At 39.5% G+C, this 14,749-nt stretch overlaps 1 protein-coding gene across 6 annotated transcripts in view; it reads left to right on the plus strand.

The window, feature by feature from the left end:
• Positions 1 to 14,749, plus strand: part of Col25a1 (collagen type XXV alpha 1 chain) — a 401,263-nt gene that overhangs the window by 306,729 nt on the left and 79,785 nt on the right. For all 6 annotated transcript variants that reach the window (XM_036189734.1, XM_036189736.1, XM_036189735.1 and 3 more), the window contains 2 exons: positions 649 to 675; positions 2,661 to 2,705. In XM_036189734.1, coding sequence (XP_036045627.1) covers positions 649 to 675; positions 2,661 to 2,705 — 72 coding nt within the window. The remainder of the gene's footprint in view (positions 1 to 648; positions 676 to 2,660; positions 2,706 to 14,749) is intronic.

Genomic DNA, 14,749 nt, shown 5'->3' on the forward strand with positions numbered 1-14,749 from the left:
CCTCATCTCATTAAATACTGTATTCTAACTGCCTCTCGGATAGCAGGCTGACAGCAGCTGCCGGCATCCCTGCTCCCTTCTTGGGGGCACACCAGGTGCTGCCTTTAGCTTTGGCCACCCCTAGTTTGTAAACAAGATTTTGTGTGGGTCACGTGACAACATTTCCTAGGGATAAAATACAACATGCTTCTCTTTGTAGCTTTCAAGCCTGTTTACCAGGGGTGTACTGATAAAGGCACCATGTAATGTGTCCATTTTCCTAGAGAATGGTGTTGCATTCTAACTGCTTCTAGCAACAATACCCCCCGTCCTCCAAGTGACACTGATTTGATAGACTGGCAAGAATATCAAGAAACAAATGCACTGGGACCCAAAGCATTTTTTTTCTAAAAGAAATCAGATCCCTCTTGTATGTGGCTAATGGCTTTCAAAAAATTCAAATATATATATACAGAGAGAGAGAGAGAGAGATCCACTTTGTATTTCCTTTATATTCCTGAGGGTTTTCTTTTTCAGCATTTTTTACTACAGCAAAGAGAACCTTATAATAGGATGACTTAGTTTTGATGGTTGGTTGGTCAGTTGGTCGGTCATCTAAGCTTAAATGGCAGTAGTGTTGTGTTAATTGAATTGTTTTTCCTCTTTTAGGGACCTCTGGGGCCTCCAGGACAAAAGGTACGGTGTGTATAGCAGTGTCAAGAAAGTTGTCTAATGAGAGCAAGAGAAGTGGGTGGAACTGTTGAGCATAAATGGTGCTGAAGGAGTTAGCATCCTTTGTTCATTCTGCTTTCTAAAATATTTTATATTTACACATTCAAATGTGCCTTGGATTTCCACTCTGCTTCATTGTAGAATACTCAGTAAGTCCAGAGAAGACTTTTTGTGCTGTCTGCTGCACTTGTAGGTTATGGAATATTTAATTCAAATATTGGTAACACGTTCTGACAGCATTTAAAACAAGAAGGGTCATGTGACACTGCAAATTGATTGCTGGCCTTGGTCAACTATATAACTGCCAAATGGCCACAGCGCTGACCCTAATAGAGGATATGAGTCTTGCTTGATTCATTGTGCTGCTTGGCTCTCTCAGTGTCCCCCTTGGCTGGTTAAACTGAAAAGTGACTTCCTGATTATGATTTCGGTCTTAGCCACAATCACCAAGTTACAGTCTAAAGGGGAGGACCTAAGGTTCTGAGGTCATGCCAATGGAACAGTAAATAGAGCAATAGCAGAAAGACGATGGCTCTTTGCCAGTGAACAGCACTAAGTCCCATTTACTGCTAACCTCCCACCCTGAACAGGGATGGAGAGAGAGGATGTCTAACTTGCAGAAAACAATTGTGTTGTAACAGGTGGGAAAGTGATTGCTCTTTATCTTTGGTCTTCATCAAAGATAAAGACTTTTTATCCCCAAGTGCCTGGCATGTGGCATCTGTTGAAACATAATCCTTCAAATGAAGTCAAGGCCCTGCACTGTGAGACATCTTGTGTGCTGGAACAGTTTGTCCCCCACAATAATGTCTCTATTAAGCTCAGTGCGAAATTGTAAAGCTAGCCTGATCCACGTGCAACCAGGATAAAATGCTGGCTCCAGGCTTCAAGATCTTTAATTCCCAACCCATAGGCTCATGGGCTGCATTAAGAAACTTGCCAGTCAATTTGTTTGGCATATACTTTTTCTCTAGTGGGCTATTTTTAGAGCAGTTTCATGAATATCATGCCAATTAATGAAAATTCTTCTTCCATTATTACAACAGGAATTTAATAGACAACTTAAAAAAAAAAACCTGTTTTCTTGTTCTACACTAAGAATAAGCAAACAAACAAACAAACCACACACACACACAAAAACACCTTCTCCATGGCCTAAGGGGGTGGGGAATGACGTTGCCTTTTGAAAATATTTACTAATACTCCCTGTATTCACTTCAATGTCCTGGGTTGTCTCAAATAGTGGCTGGCTTTCCTACCATCACTAGAGCCCTCTCCAGCCACTGCTCGTTCTCAGCCAGTGGGTATATATGCTCATGTTTACGTGCACAGGGACCTTCAACCTCAAAACACAGAAGTTGTGCTGTTTCGGGTCAGCGCACAACACTTGGGATGCTTTCTTGAGTCCACTTCAGAAGCCATATCAATACTAGGTGATGTACCCAGAGTCCCTGAAAGTCCAGAGGGGAAGTGACCCAAATAAAACCAATTTGCATTTCCAGCATAGAGCCCTCCTGTCATAGAGTAAGCAGCTGCTTTTTTAAGTTACCTTCTGTTTTGTCTTCTATAAATTTGACAAGTTCAAGAGTCGCTGCTACTGCTCGGCTTTTTCCTGGTGGAACTAAATTATCTAAGTCTTTAAAACAAAATTTAGAGCCCTGTGGCCTCCTGAAAGGTACAGTTTTCAATTTATATGAGATATCATGTTATAGTTAAGTGATATTAAACTTTATCTCTACTTCCTGGGAAAGTATGAAGATCTGTCTGGATTACTAAATATTAGAACACAGTGGACAAAATCTAGAAAACAGAGCCTTAAAACCTTGTGTAAGGGAGTTGTAGTATGTTTTAGCCATGTAACATTGTGGTTGACCTAATAAACACTGCACAGATTTAGGACTGGAATATTGATCATGATATCAACTTAATTTCATCATGTGCTTCCTTAGGGTTCCATCGGAGCACCTGGGACCCCAGGCACAAATGGGCAAAAGGTGAGTTTGCTGATTGTAGCATGTATTGGATAATTTGGAGACTGTTAGAGGAACAAAGTCATTCTAGGGAGTGGTGTTATTAGTAACTTTGTACGTTTGCAAATACAAGAAAGCCATAGAACAAATGTTCAAAGGAGTTGACTTTAAAGGAGCGGTAATCCCAAGCTAAAGCTTTCCCACTGTAAGTATTCTGGATATGTTCCATTTCGTTAAGTTATTGTAGATGATGTAAGGGAGAGGGGAGATGCTGTACTTAACATTCAAACAAGACATACTAGTTCATTCTGGTCATGGGTAAATTAATATGTGCTATTTCTTTGATTAACAAAAGTTATTTATATAATGAGAACCCATTAAAATCTTCTGAACAAGAGCAAGCTCTGTTCACTGTTAAGCAAACTTGAGTACAAAATGGACTTCCTATACACTGTTACTATTAACTTCGGGTGTGCTGTTAATAATGAAGGGGATCAGAAATAAAGAGAAGTGTGTGCATAAACACACACACACACACACACACACATACACACACACACACACACACACACACACACACACACACACCACCGCTCTACATACACACGTCTCTTTGCATGTGTTTATTTTCATAACATATTTGTCATTTGGAGAAAGCATCTAATGTTATCCCACAGATAAGCCTGGTGTCTGTGCACTTAACATGCTTACCAGCTCTCCAATCTGGAACCTCTACAGAGATGAACAAAACCACTGTGGGAGCTAACAAAACCCAGAGCTGGCCCAGGTCACCAGAGTCCAGGAAGCTGAGCTTGGGACTTTCCTGTCTCCCTTCAAAATCTCATGACTCACCTACTCATCTTCCAGAATATTTTAAAGCACTGTACCCTGGCCCAAGTTCTGAAATCACATAAGGATCCCAGCTCTCATGGAAAGAACAGACTGGAGCATGGGCTTTTCCTCTTGTCTACTTTCCTTTCTCTCTTAAAACCTCTTAAACCTATAAAGTAACTAAGAATATGAGCCAGAACTTAGATGCTGTGTAGATTCTGCCTAAGTCTTTGAATTTTCTCACCTCCTTTTCTGCCTCCATATGAGGGAGATGATCACAACTCCTGCCTCAAAGGTCCATGTAGAGACTAAATGTATTAATAAGCCTTTATAACAGTGTCTGTCATCACTATTAAACTTTTCCTATATTTTATTTTAGTGGAATGCTAAAGGTTTGATTGATCTGTATTTCAAAGAGGCAGTTCAGAATTACTCAAATTCCAAGGAAAATCATTATTCCAGATCAAGGCTCCTAGTACCTTTATTACATAAGTCAAATGCTGGGTACTCATCCACAGCTGTAAGGTAGATTTAAAAGTCACATAACTTGAGATGTTTTTGACATTGGTAAAGACCAAACTTGCATGCACACTTAATGTTTTATTTGTCTTTGTCTTTTTTTGTTGTTTTTTTTCCTTTGTCCAACTTTGAGTACCATCATGAAAATTTATAGAAACCTTTAACCTGAGAGAAAACAACTTGAAAACTGTCTTTTGAAGACTTCATTTTTTTAAAATTTTTACAAGGAAATACGCAATTTCCTTAGAAAGAGAAAGGAATGTGACATTTTCTTGTCCTAGTCACTGAGTTTAAATTACGTATCAAGGAAACAGTAGTGAATAGTCACAGCTTTATGTATCGCAATATATCTTTGCAGCATTTTAAATGTGTTTTTTCTAAAACAGTGGGAAGCCAGCTTCCCCTTTCTGAGAAGGTATGAGCACAGGCAGTGAGAGTTATTTTTCCTACTTCATAGACCTGGAACTAAAACACTGTGGATAGAACATCCTTTAATCCTCACTAGTACTTAAAATTGTCATGGCAGCTAGATCATCTTTAGGAAGGTAAGTATAGAGGGATTCTTCTTCACCAAGACAACCAGTCTCTGCAGCAGTAAGAGCAAAGTTGGCAATAATTCTATAGTTGGAGTGTCTTAAACTTCTAGAATGTCTTTTTCTAAGAAGAAAGTTTACAATGATATCATAATTTCTTGAAAGAACTTTAGTGTCCTGTAACTATCTTACAAAAATGTTTTCTTCCACGTTACAATTCCACTTTTTCCAAAGTAGCATTTTTGATGCCTAGAAAGTCATTTTCTGACTACAGTTAAGGGAGGGTGTGATTTCTAAGCCATCAAAAATTTGGAAAGTAACAGCTAGACAGAAAAAATGGTTTTCTGTTGTGTTGGACAAAAGAAAACATTTTATTTCCCACCACAATATTTTCAAGCCATTCAGGTCGACAAAATTGATGATTGATTTTAGACAGTAAACTTGATGATGACTTAGTTTCACATTTATTTTATTTTAAATATTGGCCACTTTGATTAGCAACCTGAATGTTTATTTACTTATTCTGCTATGTACCTCTTACTTATTTTCAATAATGCTAATGGAATTTTCAGTATATTCACATGGATAGAGGTCAGTGCCCATTGAAGGCTGCAACGTGGAAGGATCAATGCACTTAGTGTCCAGCCAGTGACTCTTCACTATAAGTGGTGTGGCCCATAAAGTAAGATTTATAATGCCCACAGATGCAATTACTGGTGAAGACAAGGTAACATGTATTTATGTTATGATTTTCCAATTCTTTATATTGTACTGAGTAAGTAGACTTACATAACAGTGACATGGTATTAAAATATAACATGCTCCTTCTGGCATCAACCTGTAAAGGTATACTAAGTGGTCTTCTATGAAAGTTGTGGGGGGGGGGCAACGGTAGTGCAGCAAGAACGGTACCTCCCAGTCTTTGTCTGGGCACACTATCAACATTCTATGGCTCTGATCTAAAAGACAGAGGCCATATAGTGCCAACTAGACAAGGTAACTAAAGTCAGTGATATTAATAGATGCTCAGTATCTCTAGTTATACTCATGTGTTTTAGGAGTCTTAACAATTCAACTCAAGCAAAGAGAAGAGCCCCTTAAAGTCAACGTAGGAGAAAATTAATATACAGAGTCACAGAGGAGGCTGGAATCTCCCTGAGTCCTGTGGCCTCCCCAGCCCACCTCCCACCCAGGAGAGAATGAGTAGACAGAATGGTAGGACTTGGGGGACAGGAAAAAGGACACATCACATACGACTTCAGAAGTGCAGTCACCACTAGCTCACGTCTCCATCCTGGAGGTGACAGCCTATGTTCTTGAAGAATGCTTTCCTCTCTGGGCTCAAGAGGTAGCTTTATCCACAGAAGAAAGGACTGTGTGAGTTTATCTCCAAGTCCCCTAATGACACAGGTCCAGAATGTCATCCATGTCACACTGCCCATTCAACAAACTTCTAGCATCTTTTGTTCCCCACTCTCAGAGCTTGTTTCTCATATTTTGCACTGGTTTCCAGGAGCCAAAACAGGTCAGATGCCATACAAAACCCTACCATAACTATGAACAGGTGCTGCTAGATATATTGAACACAAAAATAAGTTTTGTAATTCTCATGTATAAATCCTGTTGGTCAAAACTATATTGAACATTTTACTTGTGTGCTGTGATTGACCTGCACACAGGCAAATGCAACCCATGAACCCTATACCTGGAGAAGTGCTCTCTGGATAAGTGTGGCTACTTAAAGTATCATCATTAAACTGAAGAAGCATTTAGCAGAATTTATAGAATTTTCTACAGTTTTGTTAGAATATCGACATCGGTTCTTTCAAAATCTATACTCATAATATGTGTTATTTTAAGCCCCTTATTTTTCTTTTCTTTCACATTTACCTCACTTGGCTCAATCACAGTAAACTCATTGCCAGAATAATTTGAGTAGCAATTAGTGCAAATGCCATGAAAAGAAATCTAGTAACAGATAAGTGGTACATGAAAGGTCCAGCATATGTATGTCTCAGCTGAAATCCTTTTCCCTTATCACCAGAAAAGAATGTCAATTACAATCAAATTATTTTTGCTGTGAAAGCTAGGATTTCTCAGAGTTCTGGGTCATAAGGATTCTTGCCAAAGCAAGAAGAGCATAGATTATCTTAGCCACTTTTTTAGATAATTTTTTTTTTAGTTTAAAACATAATGTAAAAAATTGAGACCAATGTGTCATCTATGAATCTACCCCAGATATCTGTGTGGTTTTTAAGTGACATTAAATTTTCATTAGCTTGTAGCCGTGGTATTTGGAATGCTGTTTCATCTCTTACCCAGGAGTCTCATAGTTCTTAGCTGACATTCGTCTTCACAAAATATTTCTAATGGCATTTTTTATTGTAAGTATATTTAGAGAACAGATAAATGGGAGCTTCCAGACTTGCAAAGGTCAAGCCATTGACTCAAGACTATACAATTAAACTACAGAGTGAACCCAATATTCTGTGCTTGATTCAGTCAGTGTAACTATTAAACACAATGTCTTTCTTGTTTCAGTCTTTTTAAAAGTAGGATTAAGGCCTGAAGATGTAGGTCAGCAATAAGTGTATGCTTGTCATGTGTGCAGCTAAGATTCTGTCTCTAGCACACTCCCAACTTTGAATTAAATTCTTGAAGGATTTCCATATGTTGTAGGTCTATTTGCTATAGCCTAAAAGTTTCCTGTAGCAGAACTTGCCAGTGAGCTATTTAATTATGACTTTTTATAGTTATCCAATAAGTAAAAATAGTAAGGAAAAGAAATGACTGATTTCTGATTCTAGATTAAGTTAATGGTTCATGGAAATTATCTTATAATTTACTCCTTGCTTTGGTTAGCGGTGGGAATTGAATTACATTTATTACATTTCCTATCTTCTTAGAGATTATGAAAACTAAGAACCTAAGACCACTGTTCCTATAGTTACCATAGTAACACTCATCCTTGTTAGCATCTTCATTTACCCATTACTCATTCTTCCATAAGATCACCACATCCTTTAGTGTACTTTATAGTCTCAAACATTCTATATACTGCTCACTCTGTGCTTGAACTGACTTCTCATTCAGTTCAACTTGTTAAATGAAACTAAATATAACCCTGTCTTTTATATAATTAATTTTAAATCTCTTTAGAGGAAAATATAAAACTAATTGAAAGTAGTCTACTTCTTTGCTATAATGATACTTTTTTCCAAACCACTGCTCTCCTTCAACTTCATATAAGCATATTACTCCAAAATTGAATGCAACTGTCAGTCTCATAGATGGAAACTGGAACAAAGGAGAATAAGCAGTTAAGGGATTGATTGGCAAAGGGAGAGAGAGGAAGCTCCTCACAGGCTGCTTTGCAAAACAGAATAACTAGACTGATGTATCTGAATGAATTGTGTCATCATGAAGTCCACTTACCTGACATCTCATTTTAAAAGAGTGTGTTTTATAGAAGAGAATACAGAAATATTGGCTCACTAGAGCTGATTATATTGCATATATAATTTGTAAAAGTCCCTACCTCATCAACTGCAGCACTCAAGAGAAAGGCCACTGCACCTCGCCTGGACAACACAGTAGAGCTGGCCCTGAAGGTGTAGGTGTGGGAGAGCCCACCCTGAAGATTGGAAAGCAGGAAAACAGGCCTCGCCTCTTGCTCATCAGGGTGAACTAACCAGGGCATTGCTGGAGAGCTCACCCTGGTGATAAAGACAGGGGCAAGCTGGTAGACTATGAGTTAGCCCACCCCAACATCCAGCCCATCTATGATCTCCTGGAGCATGTGAAGGGACCAGTCCTGCAGACCCAAGGCTGCAGGATCTCCATGACACAGGGTAACAACATGATATCCAAGAGGAGTCTCAGTGAGGACCCAGCATCGATAGTGTAGCAGAAACCAGAGGTAGTGTAGCAGAAACCAGAGGCCTCAAACCAGACCAATGAATCTTGCTATGAACAATTTCAAGTAAAGATATGTGGACAGAAGGGTTACTGTGTGGCTCACTATGTCATATTACAGCTTCCATGATGAGATTTTTCACTTTTTTTCCTCTTCAATTGTTATTTTATTTTGTGGGGAGGTTACAAGGGCAGAGGCATATACAAAAGGACAAGGAAATGAATGGATCAAGATATATGATGTGAAAGACACAAAAAGTAAATAAAAATAAAGTTTTTTTTTTAAAAAAAAAAAAAAAAGAACAACACTATAAGAAAGAAGATCTTATCTGGATGTTTTAAGAAGAAAAAGATTTTTAAGGGCATATGCTGCTGCAAGGTCTAAGGCAGTGATTCTCTACCTTCCTAACGCTGTGACCCTTTAATACAGTTCCTCATGTTGTGGTGACCCCTGGCCATTATTTTGTTGCTCCTTCATCACTATAATTTTGCTACTGTTATGAGTCATAATGCAAATATACCTGATATGTGACGCCCATGAAAGGGTCATTCTAGCTCAAAGGGGTTGCAACCCACAGGTTGAGAACCATTGGTCCAAGCAGTATCAGGTACCCATTGTAAGAATACAGGCATTTCTTTAAGCTGCATAAACTGGAAAGTCCAGCACAGTGCGGGCTTTGGCTCTGCCTGCTTTGGCATCTGAAGCTTTACACTGAGACCCACTTGCCCTCATCGTTCCTCCTCCTTTCTTGCTGCTGCTTCGCCTTTTCCTGCTCGGAGGCAGAGGGTGGCTGGGGCTTCACTCTTTATTCCATCATATTTGCATCCATGGAGTAAAGTGTCATTCCCCCATACATGCAACAATAGACAGAGCTCCTTACTACTGGATAGGTCAAGGACCCCCTCTCATCCCCCACATGATGGATGACCATTGCCTTTGATTGTTGGAACTCCTCTGATGGTGTTAGTCCAGTCACAAGTTTCTATGAACCTAGATGGCCTAATTTAGAGGACTTATGTAACACAGGGAAGCTGAAAAACCATGTTGTAGCTGATTTCTCCCAGTTTTAAGAAACTCTCCCACTGCATACAACCCATTTCATCTGGATTGCCATTTTGCCTTCTCAAGGCATCTTCCACAAGAGTGTGTGCAAAGAACAACTTTTTTACATACAGGAAGAAAGCTGTCTGCAGCACTGTGCTCTCTGGGTGGTTTCAGGTCACTTTGGCTCTTTTCCACATTGTTTTACAAAGGAAATTCTGGCTAGGGCTTCTGGTAGGTAAGCAGTATCCTTCTTCTAGCCTCCTTTATCTCCAAGATCATTTCCCAGGTACCAGGATGCCTGCCTCATATGTCCTGACTCTGTTTCCAGAGTCCACACTGGTCTCTTCCCTAGCCCACATGCCCAAGTGTGAGCACACAAGGATGGAGGAAACAATGGAGTAGCTCCAGAGGAACCCCAGTGTGAAGAGCTTGCAGAGCTCACAGGCTGGCCATTGGTATGTAATCACCAAGACTCTTTACAGTGAGAACCAAGAATTGGGAGAGAGATGATAGAGAAGAGGAAGAGGGAGCTTTCATGTGGGGCAGTAAATAGGGGATGTACTCCCAACTGAATCTTCAGATTGCATTAAATATGCTCAAGACAAACAATGCCTCTCTTGTATGTAAATTTTACCCATATAAATGTAATCCAGCCATGCTGGGTAACCTCCTACACACTTACCTCTTTGCCTCCTAGTACCGTTTTCCAAGTTGTTTTGCACACATGCCTCTCTGAATTAGCACCATAGGAACCTAAGGTATTGATGAGCAGACTTCTTCCAAAACTAGCTTATGCTGAGACTTATTAATCTACTGTGACTTATTATACATCTTTAGATATTTGTAATTTTTAGACGTTTATCATTTTTTCCCTTAAGCTTGCTAGGTTTACTTTAGTTATTATTTCAATCAGCTTAAGGGCCATGTCAACAAATGATCCAAAGCAGCATATTTGTATTTAATTTCTGGCTGGCATACCTGTCTGCTTTTCTACTAATTAATAACATATTGCCACAGAGGACTGAGACTCTGATTTGATGGGAGAAGTTTACTTACGGGATAAACAAGACAAAACTCCCCTACAGGGATGCCCAGTCCTCTGATGCAGAACCAAATCTAATTGTCCAAGATGAGCTTTCTGGTTTTCCTTTCATCGTATTCTAAAGGCTTCTCTGCCTCCAGAAAATGCAAATGGAAATAACAGGTGTTGGGTGTCAAGTAGAAGCTAAAAATGTTACTGACTGATCCACAGTGAAGCTAAATTCCCAGGGATTCAGTCTGGGAGGGAGGAGGAAGATGAGATGGAAGAGGAAGAAATGAGAAGCCAGTGAGACCAAGACAGACTGTGCCTGTGACAAGGGGTCCTCACCAGTGCCAAAGGAGACAGCTGATAGAGACTAAGGATGAGGAATTAGCCAATACAGTTGAATTTGGGGAAATCAGGGATAATGTGCAAATATATGAACTAGAGCAGCCAAGCTTGGACTCCAGAATTTGGGTTCAAAGCAAAATTTAATCCAATCCCTGAGGAATAATGATCTTCAGGTGACGTCTAAGGTCCAACAACAAGAGATGATAGTAATACTAAATCTTATAAGGACGAGGGAGCATTGATTCCAGCCCCACACTTTATAGAAAACACGCTAAGCCCTGTAGAAGTCCAAGAGATCTGCCCTGTGTCTTAGACCTTAAGCAGAAATATTTGGAGCCAACTGGATACTTCCCTAATGCTAATCCAATGTTTAATGCTAAAAATGAAACATGGTAAATTGAATGAGTTTTTGGATACAAGCTGCTCAATTACAAGAGAAGCAGGATTGGGAATGGGTGACTTGGATTCTAACCTTACAGCTGATTCTTTGCTGTTCTTTGCCTCTCAGACACTTACTTGCCCACTCTGAGAATGATTAGTTTTTAGGTTTAGACACACACACACACACACACACACACACACACACACACACACACACACACCCTCTACCATTTGCAGTTCTAGAGGCCAAGGCCATGTTGGACCCACCACCTTTCCATCTAAACCTTGTTCTTTAAAATATTATTCTTCCCATAGTTGGATGAAAATAGTAGTCTTTTTAAAAATTTTTTAAAATATTTATTTATCTATTTTATGTATGAGTGCTCTATCTACATGTACACTTTGTTGCCAGAAGAGGGCATCAGATCCCATGATAGATGGTTGTGAGCCACCATGTGGTTGCTGGGAAGAGCATGTCCTCTGGAAGAGCAGCCAGTGCTCTTAACTGCTGAGCCATTTCTCCAGCCCCAAAATAGTATAAAAGGAAACAATGGTTATAACATGATGAATGTGAAATTATGTCATACTAAAAATGTAAAGCTATGACTCATTTTCAGTTTCCACTGATAGACTGGAGAACCACTGTGACTGAGGTAGTGGTGAGCACTATCTCAGCTAAATGACCTCCTGGCCATCAGCACTCACCTCTGTGAGAAAACTGTATCCTCTTTTATCCCTCAAGATTCGACCTTATAGTTGAGGAGCAGTAGCTGATGTGATTGTAAGAGCCTTGAGTGATCTTTTGTGTTAGCATTCTCAAGAGAATTTGGTTTCAAACAAAATGAAAGTGACCAGCCATCCTGAAAAGTCAGTTCAGCTTACCTGCAGTTTCAATATGGAAGTGGGTGATGTTCCAAGGATCACCTTAAATTTTCCATTAGAGTAGAGAAAACCCTTGGGTTAGATGTTCCCTGATGTTTTACTTTATTTCTGTCTATACAGTGTCCATGATGCTTAGAAATATGAGAGAGATGGGTAAGCTGCCCAACAACCTTGAGACTAGTTCATACACAAATAGGAAAAAAGCCACAAAAATAATTAAAGTTGTAATGTCTAATACTGACAAAGCTGTGAATATTTAAATAAAAAAAACGGATGCCTACAAAAGAAAAAAAAGGGAGCGCTGGATAGATGGCTCAGCAGTTAAGAGCACTTGATGCTTTTGAAGTTTGCTTTCCACCACCCATATGGCTGGGGAGAGGGGATGGGTGGACATAGGTAGTGTTTCATATCCATCTGTAGCTCACATCTGGTGGATCCAGCACCCTCTTCTGGCCTCTGTGGGTATAGGCACTCACATGGTGCACACAGATACATGCATACAAACACTCAGACACATAAAGTAAAAATTTTAAAATACAAAGAAAACTCAACCCCTTTAGAAAGCCATTTAGAAGCATGCAGTTGGTGCCTTAACATTTTCCCAGTGTGGCTACAAAATAAATACAGGGAATTTTTTATAATTAAAGAACTTGTTAGAAAAATATGACTGTATTTTACAGATACTTATTTTAAACAACCTGAGTATTCAGCAATGCAGATTTGAGTGAAAGATTGGTCACACCTGACTTTGAGGCTAATCAAACTACTCATAAGACAATCATGAGTGCCCTGTAGAAACAAATACAGTGGCATGGTGATAAAAACTCATAACATTACACTATGGTACTTCCCATAGCTGCTTAGAAATACATAACTGTGAGTTAAAAAGGACTATGGAAACAGGACAGTGTGAAAGTAATTCCCACAGAAAGAGGTTATGAGTCTGGTTTCTTAGTTTTATCTTCTGTTGAAAGTTCTTTTTAGTAATAGGAACAAGAGAGAGAAAGAGTCCAGCTTTTAGTCCCTTGGGGTTCATATATTGAGAAAAACATTACACAGACACCTAAACGATATTTTTCTTCCCCACTTCAAATCTCAGCATGGGTTTTTCCCGGATCCAGGGCTTTAACCATGTTTTGTTGAAATGACTCTGGCTACCATGGTTATTCTTTTAAAGTCAAACAGAGTTTACATTGTTCCCTGCAGCACCTTCTCTGTGCATTGCACCAGGAGTTATGATATTGGAGCATCCTGTCTCCAGGTCTTTGAAGGCAGCCTCAGTAGCTCTTTTCTGTTTGTGTAGTAAATGATGGTCCTCATTCAAGGTGGACTCTGTTTTCAGGGTTCTTGCCCTTTGTCATGCCCAAACGGAATATCAAAACGCCCCATGACATCCTTCACTGTTGGAAGTCAACTATTTTGTCCTCTTACCAAAGAAACTGTTCAAGAGTTACAGTTACATGTGACTTTATGCAGGATGCAGAATTTCTCCCAGCAGGTCAAGACTTCAGCAGTTACACTCCAGAACAAGAGTGAAATACTTTCTGCTAGGAGAAAGACACCACAAGCTACACAGGCCTGGGTTATCTGGTAGCTGCACACACATATCTTCCTGTAGGTTATGTTTACCTCAGGTTTCTATGCCTTCTGGAAAGCCACCTGTAGATGGGATATATGAATCAAATGATGAAGAAAATATAAGTCAATCTCTTCCCTCTCTCTCTCTTTCTGTCTCTGTCTTTCTTTTTAGCAACTCTAAATTCTCGTGCTCTCTCTCTCTCTCCCCCTCTATTTCTGTCTCTCTGTCTCTCTCTCTGTCTGTCTCCACTCAGCCTCTTAGGTTCAGCAGGTGAGAGTGACTGCCACAAAGCCTGACCACCTGGAACTCACATAATAGGAGAGATCCAATTCCCTCAAGTTGTCCTTCTACACATTTGCTGTGGCTTGTGCATGCATGCATACACATAGTGAGATAAATAGATAAAATGTGAAAAAAAGAAATACTTGTTATTAATGGACATGGTTTTGAATCTGAAAAAAAATAAAAAATTACCCCAGGTTACTTGGAAAACAGTTTTCAAAATGAATTAAACTTGTAGTGAACCCCAAACTGCTCTTAAAATAAACATTGTCTTTAAAAAATCAACAAAAAAGCAGCCTTACTTTTCTCTATGGAAAGAAGAAAGCTGTCTAGAGGTCAATCACATGGTGAAGGACACTGGGAATGTTTCATAGATAGCAATTAAATTCTAGTGGACAAAAGTGTGAGCCACATGGGAACATCATAAGGGGACATGGTGTCTTTTGTTTCTGGGCACTTTGCAGGACTTGAACTTTTTTGTTACTGTTTCTGTTTCATTTTCATTTCCCTTTTTGGAAAACACCTACTTGTCAGAGAAGATGGTGTGTACCACCATCCTCCTGAAATGGGGCGTTCTCTAGCCCAACAGTCATTACCTTTCTCATAAAAGCTGATTGTTCAGCACAACCATGAGGAGTAAGACTGGTTGTTTCAAATACTTTCACAACACCACTGTAAACCATTTTTACAAAGCCTCTTTTATCACATATGTATTAGCAGATTAGGTAG

This window comes from Onychomys torridus, chromosome 6, assembly GCF_903995425.1.
Source record: "Onychomys torridus chromosome 6, mOncTor1.1, whole genome shotgun sequence".
Classification (NCBI taxonomy): domain Eukaryota; kingdom Metazoa; phylum Chordata; class Mammalia; order Rodentia; family Cricetidae; genus Onychomys; species Onychomys torridus.